General features: G+C 40.3%; 1 protein-coding gene and 1 pseudogene across 8 annotated transcripts in view; one reads left to right on the top strand and one right to left on the bottom strand.

The window, feature by feature from the left end:
• LOC118383970 (transcription regulator protein BACH2-like) overlaps nt 1-5980 on the top strand; it is a 102770-nt gene extending 96790 nt beyond the window's left edge. For 5 of the 8 annotated variants that reach the window (XM_052523457.1, XM_052523459.1, XM_052523455.1 and 2 more), the window contains one exon: nt 385-5980. In XM_052523457.1, the coding sequence (XP_052379417.1) occupies nt 385-867 (483 nt within the window). In that variant the 3' untranslated portion in view covers nt 868-5980. The remainder of the gene's footprint in view (nt 1-384) is intronic. The other 3 variants (XR_008140761.1, XR_008140759.1, XR_008140760.1) reach the window with 3 other exon arrangements.
• Nucleotides 5981-8756: 2776 nt separating this feature from the next.
• Nucleotides 8757-10695, bottom strand: LOC118386591 (gap junction alpha-10 protein-like; annotated as a pseudogene).
• Between the last annotated feature and the right edge of the window lie 2768 nt (nt 10696-13463).

Genomic DNA, 13463 nt, shown 5'->3' with positions numbered 1-13463 from the left:
TACGTATCTATGCATGTAGTACGTATCTATGCATGTAGTACGTATCTATGCATGTAGTACGTATCTATGCATGTAGTACGTATCTATGCATGTAGTACGTATCTATGCATGTAGTACGTATCTATGCATGTAGTACGTATCTATGCATGTAGTACGTATCTATGCATGTAGTACGTATCTATGCATGTAGTACGTATCTATGCATGTAGTACGTATCTATGCATGTAGTACGTATCTATGCATCTAAGCATTTGTAGAACGTAGACTGTGCAGCTGCAGTGTCAAAGGGTATCACAGTATGTACTGCATGTATCTTTGCTCCTGGTCAGACCACAGCTCATGACACTAGTCCTCATCCCTAATATTTCCTTGTGTGTCCACCAGGTGAACGAGAAGGACAAGCTGCTGACAGAGAGGAACCAGCTGAAGGAGTGTATGGGTGAGCTGTGGGAGAACTTCTCCTGTCTGTCCCAAGAAGTGTGCAGGGACGTGCAGCTGAGCCCCGAGCAGGTCCAGTCCCTGAACCACTACTGCCCGGTCCTGAAGCCCGGCACCAACACCATCGACATTGCCGGCAATGCTGCCTCCAACAGCATTGACCTCACCACCCACTCCGGCTCAGCCACCCCGGAGCCCAGCTTCCTCAAGTCCCCCGGGCCCTCAGAGAGCGAGCCTGACTCGGTCATGGGGAATGGGGCTGACGGGGGGGCGGGCAGCAACGAGGCGGAAGGCCAGGAGCCGAGGTTATACATGGAGGCGGGGCTCTCGTTCAATGAACAGTCCAATCAGACAGTGACGGTAGACTTCTGCCAGGAAATGACTGATAAATGTACAACTGATGAACAGCCGAGAAAGGACTGTACTTAGTAGTAAACGGTGGTTTTAATATCTGTGTTTTTATTATTTAATTTTTAGTTTTGATTTTCTTCTGACAAACCCCTTTCTCGGGGTTGGTGAGATGGTCAGCCTTGGCCAGTGTTCTTTGAAAATATTTGTTGTTTGTATGTCTTTTTAAAGGTTGACACTACAGTTGTCTTAAGAGCAGCAATACTGTTCTCCAGGTATTCTCCTCTCTGTAACCATGACAGAGTGGGAACTTCTCACACAAAACTCCTCTTACAATGGTGCTACACCGTGTCCGGGCAGGCAGCGATCTCCACAGTGTTCTTTATCCATGTATTACAGTCTACTCACAGGGATGGGCAAAGTTCACATCTTCAATTCAAACCTCAATGGACCTAACAGCAGCTCCCTCTGTCTCTCGATCAACTTACAGTTTCTATCTCCCTGTCTCTCCTCTCTCTATTTCTCTCGTCTCTCCCTCTCTCTCTCTCTCTCTCTCTCTCTCTCTCTCTCTCTCTCTCTCTCTCTCTCTCTCTCTCTGTCTCTCTCTGTCTCTCTCTGTCTCTCTCTCTCTCTCTCTCTCTCTCTCTCTCTCTCTCCCAATCGCTCTTCTACTCTGTCTATTTCCTATCAATCTGTTTCTACCTCTTAAAACACTTTCGCTCTCTGTATATTCTCTCTCTCTCTCGCTTATTCTCTCACTCTCTCTCGGTGGCCCTTGTCACAGCAATTCAAACTCAGGAAGAAATCTTCTGAATGTTCGATATGATCCATGAAAATAAGAATACAGCTTCTGTACATGAGAGATTTATGAAGGAGTTAGACTGTAAATGTTCATATGCAAAAAAATGTCTTCTGCTTCACTCATTTAGCATTTTCTGTACATCAAAACAATGTGTACAGACAGTACCTAAACATTCCTCCTTTGCCTTCAGCAGCACTGAAACGAAAGAGAAAAACTAACGATTTGACAGGTGGTTAAATAGCTATGTTCTCACCAGGGTTGGGGTCAATTCCATTTCAATTCCAGTCAGGACGTACACTGAATTCCAACTCTCTTGAAGGCTTTTCAATGACGAAAATGTGAAATTGGAATTGCAATTTGGTTTGCTTTCTGGAATGGAAAAGGAATTGACCCCAATCCTGGTTCCCACACATCAGCAATACCATTGTATTTGGATGTTGTAATGGTAACTTTCAAGTGCTTGCTTGGGCAGAACGTATAATGTATATAGTATGGAGCATGGTGACTGTCACAGTAATATTATACAAGTAGAGGCTTAGACGTTTCTTTTCACTGGGGTTTTTGCTAAGGGGAAATATTTGCTTTGCTGTTTCCTGCCTAAAGGAAAATTCCCCATAAGGGTGGGTGTTCTTAAACTCAGGAAATCAGCTTGACACACACACACACACACACACACACACACACACACACACACACACACACACACACACACACACACACACACACACACACACACACACACACACACACACACACACACACACACACACACACACACACACACGTACATTCATTTCAGAGCCCCTTGCATGAAAATTGGATGTTGCTGGCACGGACCGTGTAAGTATGTTATTAACCAGTGGCTCAAGCCACATCCATTCAAAATTTGACACCACTTTAAATGTGAAAACGAGTTTCAGCTTGTTGTGTTTTTGAGGAAACTTTATTTCTCCTTATCAGTGTTTGAAGATGCTATATGTACGATGGGGAAAACTCTCACAGGCACCCTTTGGATTTCTTCAGTGTTGTGTTTCAATGTTGCCAAGGAATGTGTGAGTAGACATCTTCTCAAGCTGAGGGATAGCTATTCTGTCTGCAACAAACAACAAAAACAGACACAAAGTATTTCTATTTACCAAGGATACTTTCTCCTAATGAATCTGGGCTCAATTCAGGCTCTTTCCTTCCAGCACCGGATGGTCAGTTATAACTAGTTATAATAGCACTTCATAGAGGGCTTATGTCTGATTCAGAATCCTGAAAAGTCTGATACCGAAACACTTGAATTGGCACTTAAATGAAAACATCTTATTGAATGTTAATATTGATATAAATATCTCTATGAAGACTACATTTTTTTTAAACTAGAGTCAACAGGCTTATTAACAAAAAAAGGAAGCTAACATAATATTGAGAGTGTTCACATCTTATATTTGTAATTCTTTAAGAATTGAATAAGCTAATTGAGACTTCAGTTCACGTGAAAGCACTGTGTGTGTCATCATCAAACTGATTGAGTAACAATCATATGATAGTAACAATCATATGATATAGTAACATTTTTGCCCTGGTTGTACATTTGTTGAAAACATCATATTCTGTGATGTGAATGCATGCCCCTGTATATTTTACTTAGTTAGTTTGTCTAGCTTATGTTTGCTTCTAACAATAGTCCTCAGCTAAATGATTTACTCTTGTCTTTTGTTGATGAACCATATTTACATTTATAATGTAAATTTACAGAAATACTTTTCTTATCTGTTCAACAGTCAGAGATGTGCTTGAACATACAGAATATAAGAAAATAGAGCCATAACCTATGAAGAGGAGTGAATTCAATTGGAATATAAAGCTTTGCTCATAACTTGAACTTCATTCAGGACGAAAAGCTATACAGTTTGTCAGGAAAGAGCGATAAATACAACTGTAAATATTGAGGAGTCTGCAAATTCCCCTTGGCGTTACTCTGCTGCCCCCTGTTGGACACAGTTATGTAGTTCTCCAACCAGTCCTGACGGAACAAACCGTGTGGTATTACGAGTGCTCTGTGTTTTGCGGTGTGGTTGCTAGTCTGATTATTTGACCATACACATAGGTTTCCCTAAGGTTGTAGCTAGACTCATATACAGTCTCACACAGAGAACCACAAGCATACGCACAAATATGAATACATACACACACACACCATGCATGTCGTAATGGCATCCTTGCTCGAAGGCTTCAGTCTAGAGCAGTTGTGATTGATTGCCTGGTGAAATTGTTGTTTGCGAGGTTCTTTTTCCACTTTGCTCTGATTCATAAGCCGTCACTGAAGTGGAACGGTATTCATCCCCATTATCAGATACAAAACAGAAAACTAAAGATGGGTGGATTCAAGTGGACATTTGTGCAAACCATATGCAATTCCGACTTTTTCGTACTCGTTTTTTTGAAGTAAAAAGTGAAAAGCATGACGTTCCACCAGAAAAGCACACTCATTAGGCTACACTTTGACAAATGTCATATTTTGGGAAAATGTATTGAAATGCATCAGGTTTCTATTGTCCTCCATCAAAGCTATACCAATAGATATCCTTCTATCTGTTTTTAGATGTCCTTATAATGCTATTATGATTACTGTTGATGTTCTTTGGATAGCAATGAGTGCATAGTATATTTCTGGTGTGTAGGCTACTGTGCGTAACATTTCTAATTCCTCATCATTGTTTTTTGCTCTACCAAAAGAGCCCCCTGGATTCATGTAAAGGCTGGTTGGGTGGATGCAGATACATGAAGAGCAGCACCATCCCTCCAGTCATTTGACAGTCCAGTCCATACCTCTTAGCCCTCTAGCCTTGAGAGAGCTGCTCCATGCCTGATATGCCATGTGTGGTGTTACTATGGTGGCCAGTGGTTGAAAGTAGAGCATGGCCACCTCAACCCGTCAAACCCCCTCCCCAAGCATTCCAGGTGAAATAAGCTTGTTGTGTCATCATCTCAATCGTCTGGTTTAACTTTAACCAGGATCAGTCATTGCTCTTGTATATCGTCTCAGGGTGCCAAGTGTTTTATTTCTCAATTTCTGAATTTGGAGCAGACGTTTGTAACTTTTAGCTGGTTTTTATGTTTGCTTTGATGTTTTTGGCTTTGCTTTGGGTGTGTGAAAGTATAGCTTTAAACTCTGGTTTTATATTCCCGAAGCTTATTTCTACCAATGCAAATACTGTGTAATGAGCTTGGCCCGATACAGATCAACCCCATCAAGAGGCTGCAGAGAGTACAGAGAGTACACAATACATTGGAGTACAAATAGGAATTATGTTTTGGTAATACATTTCATTATTAGTTGGATTTCTCTCAAGTTCTTTACCTCTGCAGTTTTTTACAAGCCAAACACACAACAACAACAACACAAATCCACGTCATTTGATTTGTTAACTGGCTTTGGTTATTAGTTGGTGGATATTTTCTTGTTTAGTTGAACTTGTGTTTGTTTTAGTTTTTCTGTGCTGCTTCTCTGGAAGAAAAAAAACACTGTCTCTCCAACTCCAAAGGTTGTTGTTTTGAAAAGACGAACAAAACTTGCCTTTTTCACAAATTGCTCAACTTTATAATACAGTATACTGGTATCCTGATTACATGCACAGGCTGAGACCATTTTAGGAGTAAAAGAAAAGTTAAATATGTTTACAAAAAAGTTGTGTTTATTCAATTTGCCATGTATATAGAAATTGGTAGGTTCAAATTGGACTGATGGTTAGTGTTTTTACATTTTGTAAACAGAAAACTGTGTTTCCTCAACTTGTCTTTTCATTCAACTGGGGATGTTTCAGAGTTACACGGATACAAGTGCACCTCCGATTTTTGCCTTAGAACTTGCAGAGGCCATAGTTCACATTCAAGTGAAGTGAGTGTATGCAGGGGCCTACGCCCCCCATTTCTGAGTAACCACCAGTGCAGACGTTCTCACACTTATCTACCTGTGAAATCCTTCATACCTCTCATAATTGGTCAATGACTGTATCAGCAAACTGCATCAGGTGGTTTTTTTTACATGCTTTTTACACAGATTATATGGATTATTGTATTAGTAGATTTTGGTGCATCGTTTTCTTTAAATGTAATAACTCTTAAGCTTGTAGTCACAAAGTTGTTTTTCTCTCCCGTTTTTATAGAAGACTGTTTTGTGTTAATATTGTCCATTTGAAATAACTGTTATTTGCTTATTCTCTACTTACCTTGTTCATTTTTAAATGCTACACAACCCCTAATGAATTCAAATGACTTAACAACCATTGTAAATACAGTGTTGCGTAAACCCCCTTTTCATTCATTTCAATTGCTAGTGTTATATAAATGACATTTTTGTCTCGACACCATTTCTGTTTATGAAATAAAGAATCATATCATGTACGTTATTTTTGTCCTTTTTTTTTTAAATATCTGCAAATGCAAATAAATATTGTTTACTTCGTCGTACTCTTTCACTAAATCATAATCTGTACTTTTAAGGTGTAATTCGAAATGAATCAAAGGTATATGAACTATCTGATTAAAAATCATATCGGATTTGAAATAAGGTGTAAAGTAGTCACATAAGAAGAGGACCCAAGTGTTTCTTGTCCCTTTGCACAGTGAGAAAGATGGTTTGGGAGGCAAAGAAAAGTCCAAGAGCCACAGTTGGAGAGTTACAGAACGCCACCTCCAAGCCAAAAGGCTATTGGGAAGGGTTTCTATTTTTTTTAAACGCCTGTATTGTGAGCAACCAACAATTGTAAACACCCGAAGTTTGCTAAATGGCATTGGCACTTGGGTTGTAACCGGGTACTACGGTCAGATGAGATTCAAATAAAGCTCTTCGGCCACACCCACCAGTGATTGGTTTGGCCTCGAAAGAAGGATGCATATGCAGGAAATACCCCATACCTACTGTAAAATATGGTGGTGAATATTTGATGTTATGGGGCTGTTTTGCTTCCACTGGTACTGGGGCCCTTGTTAAGGTCTACGGCATCATGAGCTCTGCCAAGTACCAGGATATTTTAGACAAAAACCTGGTTGCCTCTGCCAGGACACTGGTCGCAAGTGGATCTTCCAGCAAGACAATCACCCAAAACACACCACAAAATCAACATCTCAGTCTCCGGACTTGAACTTCATTGAAAACCTGTGATTTGAATTGAAGAGGGCTGTTCATAAGTACAGATGAAGGATATCAAGGGTCTGGAAAGGTTCTGTATGGAGGAATGGTCTAATATCCCTCCCAATGTGTTTTTCAATCTCATGAAACATTATAGAAAAAGGTTCAGTGATGTTATCCTTGCATGGGGAGGGTGCACAACGTATTGAAAACGGGTGCCAATAATTTTGACACATAACTTTTTGAGATTTTTTCATATTACTTGTTAAACAAAATATTGTTCTCTGAGCAGTTGTATTAGTATAAAATAAAATCATATTAAAATTCTCTTCAGCATACAATATAGCTCAGTATTTGTAATTATATAATTTTATAAAGTCATTGTTTATCAAGGGTGCCAATAATTTTGGATGTGACATATTTGCATTTGAATAGTTGTACATCAGATCCTAGAAAAGCATTATGTACAAGCAAACAGGTTATAGATTTCTCAACGATATCAAGAAAGTTGAAGATATTATGTTACATTTTTTGTAAAGCATCCAATGCAGGGTTCACAAAACATTTCAAGATATTCATCAATAAATTCACATTTTGTTCAACTTGAAGAGCACTTCCATCTCCAACTTTACCATCGTTCTGTAGGATAAACAATATCAAAGTGCTTTAAAAAATAATCATATTTACATTTTGAGATCAAATATGTACATGGTGGAGTTTATCATCATATCCCACAATGTTTTACATGTATTATCAATCAAAATGTGGAATTCTCATCTTATGAGAAGACTGTCTTTTAGCAAAATGTCACTTACAAGTAGCTTGCAGTCATATCACTTTGACAAAAAATATAAAATTCCACGAATGCAATTACATTTGATGCCACAGATATTTCTTGCAAAGATAGCATGTGACATATCAAAAATGTGAAATTAGAACTACCCAAGCAGACATACACTGAACAAAAATATAAATGCAACATGTAAAGTGTTGGTCGCATGTTTCGTGAGCTGAAATAAAAGATCCCAGAAATGTTCCATTACGCACAAAAAACTTAATTCTCTCAAATGTTGTGCACAAATTTGTTTACATCCCTCTTAGTGAGCATTTCTCCTCCCATATAATCCATCCACCTGATAGGTGTGGCATATCAAGATACTGGTCAAACAGCATGATCATTACACAGGTGCACCTTGTTCTGGGGACAATAAAAGGCCACTCTAAAATGTGATGTTTTCTGTCATATCACAATGCCACAGATGTCTCAAATTTGTGGAAGTCCTAGTCTAGCGTGGTTACACATGGTCTGCGGTTGTGAGGCCAGTTGGACGTACTGACAAATTCTCCAAAACAAGATTGGAGGGGGCTTATGGTATGGGTAGACATAAGCTACCAATACTTTGATGAGATCCCGAGGCCCATTGTCGTGCCATTCATCCGCCGCCATCACCTTATGTTTCAGCATAATACATGGCCCCTTATTGCAAGGATCTGTACACAATTCCTGGAAGCTGACCTCCAGTTCTTCCATGGCCTGCATATTCACCAGACATGTCACCCATTGAGCATGTTTGGGATGCTCTGGATCAACGTGTATGACAGCGTGTTCCAGTTCCCGTCAATATCCAGCAACTCCGCACAGCCATTGAAGAGGAGACAACGTTCCACAGGCCACAATCAACAGCCTGATCAACTCTATGTGAAGAAGTTGTTGTGCTGCATGAGGCAAATAGTGGTCACAACAGATACTGATTGGTTTTCTGATCCACGCCCCTACTTTTTTTTTTAAGGTACAGTATCTGTGACCAACAGATGCATATCCGTACTCCCAGTCATGTGAAATCCATAGAAATCCATGTGAACTGTAACTCAGTAAAATCTTAGAAATTGTTGCATGAGGCATTTATATTTTTGTTCAGTGTAACTATACTAATGGGTTTACTGCTCATCCACAATACACATGTTATTATGAATACAATTAGGCAATTAGAAGGGGAATGTTGCTTCGTAATCAGTGTCCCCAGATCCTTCTGGTCCCTCAGCCAGTTCTCACTTTTTCATGATTCAAGACAGTTCCAGAATCATGCTCTGAAAGATTGAAATATGCAACATGAGTTAGTCAGTAGTTATTTAATCTTAGCCTTAGAAACACATGATGAGAATCCTACAATGCATCCTCCATTTAAAAAAAATTGTGTTGTGTAATAGTTCTACTTACCATTGACATTCTTCGTCCGCTGGCTGGAGGCGGGGTCATAGGTGGGCTCTCTCCTTGGGCGATACGCTTGGCCTCTGTGTCCGTCCCACTCCCGGAGTTCTGGGCTATCAGAAGGACTGTCCAGGTTGGTCTGAGAGAGTCCTCGGGACATGAAACTAGCTTCCTCCCCGTGGGATAGTGACCACTGTCAGGTGAATTACTCATGTCACTGTAATCCTGCAGAGCGCTGACCCGGCTCTGTTTGCATAAGGGAAGGCCGTGGCTGTGCTCCGCAGTGCCTGGGATGGCCTGAGCCTTTAGGCCCGTTGGAGTCATCACTGCTGCATGAGTGGTTTCTCTGGTCCAGGGTGTAGTGGTGCTCCTCAGTCCTCAGCTGTCGCAGGGACTGGAGCTCAGTCTGTCTGAGGTACTGCTCTGAGTCGTTGATGCCACCACTATCGTTGTGAGGAGCTACCGAATGCAGGTACAAGGGGATAGCATCCAGCATGTTGATCCATGTTGCATCATCTTTTGGGGTGATGAGTTTGTGAGGACACACACCTGCTGGACCATGGAGTTTTTCTTGGACCTGAACACTAATAAGCTTTCGTCATCTGTACCTTTATTTCCATACAGACTTTGCTTGACTTTTTTCACTCCCAGGTGGAATATCTCCAGGAGATTCAAGAACAAAGAAACCCCAGCGATGACGAGCATGAAGATCATGAAAATGTTCTTCTCAGTTGGTCTGGACACAAAGCAATCCACACTGTTCGGGCAAGGCAATCTCTCACATTTGTACAAAGGATCCAATCCAACTCCGTACAGCACATATTGTCCCATTATGAAGCCAACCTCCACCACTGACCTCTTCAAGATATGGAAAACATATGTGCGCAGCAAGGAGCCCCTGAGTGGAGCTTTCCTTACTCTCTTCTGTTCCTCCAGCTTCCTCAGCTCCCTCTCTATCCTCTGTCTGTCCTCGTGAACGGGCTCAGCGCCCTCTAGCTCCGCTTTCAGGAAGGCTTTTTTCTTGTGTCGCTCTTTTTCAAGGGCCCTCAAACGGTACAGTGCATGTCCCATGTATACCAGAGAGGGAGAGGACACGAAAATGATTTGTAACACCCAGTATCGGATAAGAGAAATGGGGAATGCATCATCGTAACACACGTTCTTACACCCAGGCTGGTCCGTGTTGCACACAAACTCACTCTGCTCATCGTCCCAAACATCCTCTGCTGCCACACCAAGAACGAGCATCCGGAATATAAAAAGGATGGTTAGCCAGATTTTTCCCACGATGGTTGAATGAATATGTACCTCTTCTAAGATACTCCCCAACAAGTTCCAATCCCCCAACTTCTGAGTCACATATCCTTATGCTATAAAAACGGTTTTACATACATGAATTTCCACTGGGCCATGGTATTTTCTAAATACCTCACAGGATAAGCACATTTTTCATAGTTTAGTGTGTATGTTTTTCATGATTCCAATGCAATTGTCCTCTTTCAAATGTAGACTGTTCAAGCATGCAATAACAAAGCCCGGATTGCTGTCATACTTTCTCCCTAGACTGTTTACAGGGTAAGGAATCCAAAACATATTTTTGTGCAATATCCCTTTAATACACCCAAATGTGAGTCTCAACCCCATGATCCCATTCCATGACATTCATTTCTCATGAAAGAGAAGGTGTCCTTACAATCACTCTGCTATAACCAACTTCATTCAACTTTGTTTCAGTGAGCTAAGGCAAGTACATCCTTAGGCACTGACCTCAATTCCCATACTTCGTGGCCCAGTTTCTGGATATTTATATTAGAGCATGTATTACCTTGAAACATTGCCCTCCAGAAGGATTAATTATTAATGAACAATATCCCATGACAGCTGTTGCAGCAAAAATAAGTGTGCTGAACTATGACGATGAAGCTTTCATACTTTTGGCCAGAAGATATGCTGCCTGTTGCTAATAAAACCTAAGCAGCAGGTGAGAATGTGCCTAAAATATGCTGTACTCATTTGGGTGGTAAGTCGTCATTGAGTTCAATTCCATTAATAAATCAAAACCAAGTTAAATAAATACACTTTATTTACAAAACCAAAATTTGCACAATATACAGTGTACATTTGTTTAACCAGGTAGTCACTCATCCAAACCAACCAACCAAACATCTGACAGGAAATATTCCCCTTAAAATCCTTAATTTCTATAAACATACCACCTTGAATCGTACATAAAATGGAACGTGTGCGCCTTATTTATTCATTTAACTGACCATCTTCAAGTCAGTACAATATATATCCAAAATAGAATACTGTTGACATACCGTACAGTAAAATGTACTTTCTGCCATGTGACCTTACAGCATTAAATAAGATATAAATGTGACCTGAATTGTAGTCCCCCCCAGACGTTGTATAAAAAGTAACTTCAGTACATACAACAATGCTCCATAAAAGTATCAGAGACAACTCCCCATTTACTGCTAAAATGTATCAATTAGTTCAGATTAAATGTATGATTGCAGCAGTGTTTATCTCCACATACGGTATAAACTTGCTGGGGCATATTAAGAGTTGTGAAGTTGATATGGGATATTGCCCAGGATCAACATGGTAAGATTAGATTTAACGCAAACAAAAAGAAAGAAATACTAGTGCAGATGTACCAAAACAGCTTATACGAGCTGTATTCATTTAGGCTGTGGGGAGACGATACATTGAAGCATGTGTGGATGTTACCTCAAGGATATTCTGATCCTTGCTGACCACCCATCAAACAAACAAAAAACTAAAAAATTCAGTTTGAGATCTAGTTGGTTTGTCCTTCATATGTTCCAGGGCCATCAATTCCAGGGATCAAATTCAGATGATCTGCTTCTGCTCATTCGTCAAATGGGAAATTCGAGCCTTGACCTTGAGACATCTGAGTAAAAAAAAAAAAAAAAAAAAAAGCATAGTACATGAAATCTTCATTGAATGAAGAAAAATTCTACGATTCTGGAAAGTCAACTTGCCATCTTCTTCTTCTTAAAAAGCTTCATCAGCTGGGAAAATCTCTCTGCAATCTAAAAGATATATATATTTTTTTTTAAATACTCAAATATACAGAACCGACATTAATGCTCAGCAATAACTACTAGTCTCAAATCAAAAACATAGAATTCCATTACTATGAAAAAGAAAACTCCAAACACAGCAAATAGGTAAAGACATACCTGAGCGGGTGTCTTGTTCATCTTCTCCTATAGGGAAGAGAAAGTATCTGGAGAGGCACCTTTCATCTTCAGCAGGAGGAGAATATTTCGGTCTTCATCCCTTTAAAAGAAAATGACGGTTTTCAGTGAAAATCATGACACTTGACCTTGAAGACTCCCCAACAGCTAACATGCAAGATGGTACGTAAACAAAAGGGCATGAATGTTAAAACCCAACTCACCTTGTCCAAGTCACCACCACTGCCCCCTTTCTTATGATGATATTCTTGGCAGACAGGCTGTTGGGTGATGGGGTAGATTGGGGTGGAGTAGTGACTTTACTTCTCTCGCTCTTGGAGCTTCTAGTCTCCTTTCCTTTGGCCCTTTTTGAGGACTTCTTTTTATGCTTGATCTTCTCAGGGATCCCCTCCTTTTTAGGCTGCTTTGCTTTCATTTCGAGGTGGTGCCTTGTCCGCTTTTTCCCCGTCTTACCCTTGCTGTGGTCCCTCTCCGGTGTGTCTTCTATGATGGTGAGGCATGGTGAAGATAGCGCAGATGCTGTTTCGGTGCTTGTGGAATCAAACCTAAAATGGTTATACTTCGAAACATATTCTGCCAGCTCTAGAATGAAGTTTGTTGGTGGATATTCATTAGTATCTCTGTCTCCCAAATAGTGTGTTAGTGCTGCCCCCCCCCCACACACACACATGGGGAATGCTGGTATATAGACTCTCGACATCTAATGTGACCAGGATACAGTCTTCTTTTAAACCCGTTATTGGTGAGATCTTGTTTCTGAAGTCTGTAGAGTCTTTTACATATGATGGCAATGCTTGCACATGAGTTTTAATAAAAGAGTCAAAGTTCGAGAACAAAGTTCGAGAACGGCTCTAGCATTGAGCCTATTCCTGCAATCACTGGTCTGCCTGGATAGTTGCCTTGTTGTGTTTTAGGTTTGTCTAATTTCGGTCAAATGTACAGGCATGGACGTATGGCACATTTGCAGCAAAGATATTCATATTCAGGTTTTGAGATGAGGTGGTTTAAAATAGGGCTCCAGATTAGAGCATATATCCCTTTGGAACATCTGCGTGGGATCAACACTCAGTTTTCTATAGAAACGTTCATTACTGAGTTGTCTCTGAATTTCTTCTTTATATTTTTCATAGTCTAAAACAACCACAGCACCACCCTTGTCTGCAGGTTTAATAACCAAAGATGAATCTTTAATTAATTCATTAAGTGCCTGTTCTTCTGTTCAAGTGAGATTCTTCTGAATGTGGTTTGTTTGTCTCGTATATATTGACATGGCTTCTTGTTCGACTAACCTACAATAGGTATTAATCGAGGAGTTAA

Source organism: Oncorhynchus keta, chromosome 8, assembly GCF_023373465.1.
Source record: "Oncorhynchus keta strain PuntledgeMale-10-30-2019 chromosome 8, Oket_V2, whole genome shotgun sequence".
Taxonomy (NCBI): domain Eukaryota; kingdom Metazoa; phylum Chordata; class Actinopteri; order Salmoniformes; family Salmonidae; genus Oncorhynchus; species Oncorhynchus keta.
This window is presented reverse-complemented; position numbering and strand designations above follow the sequence as displayed.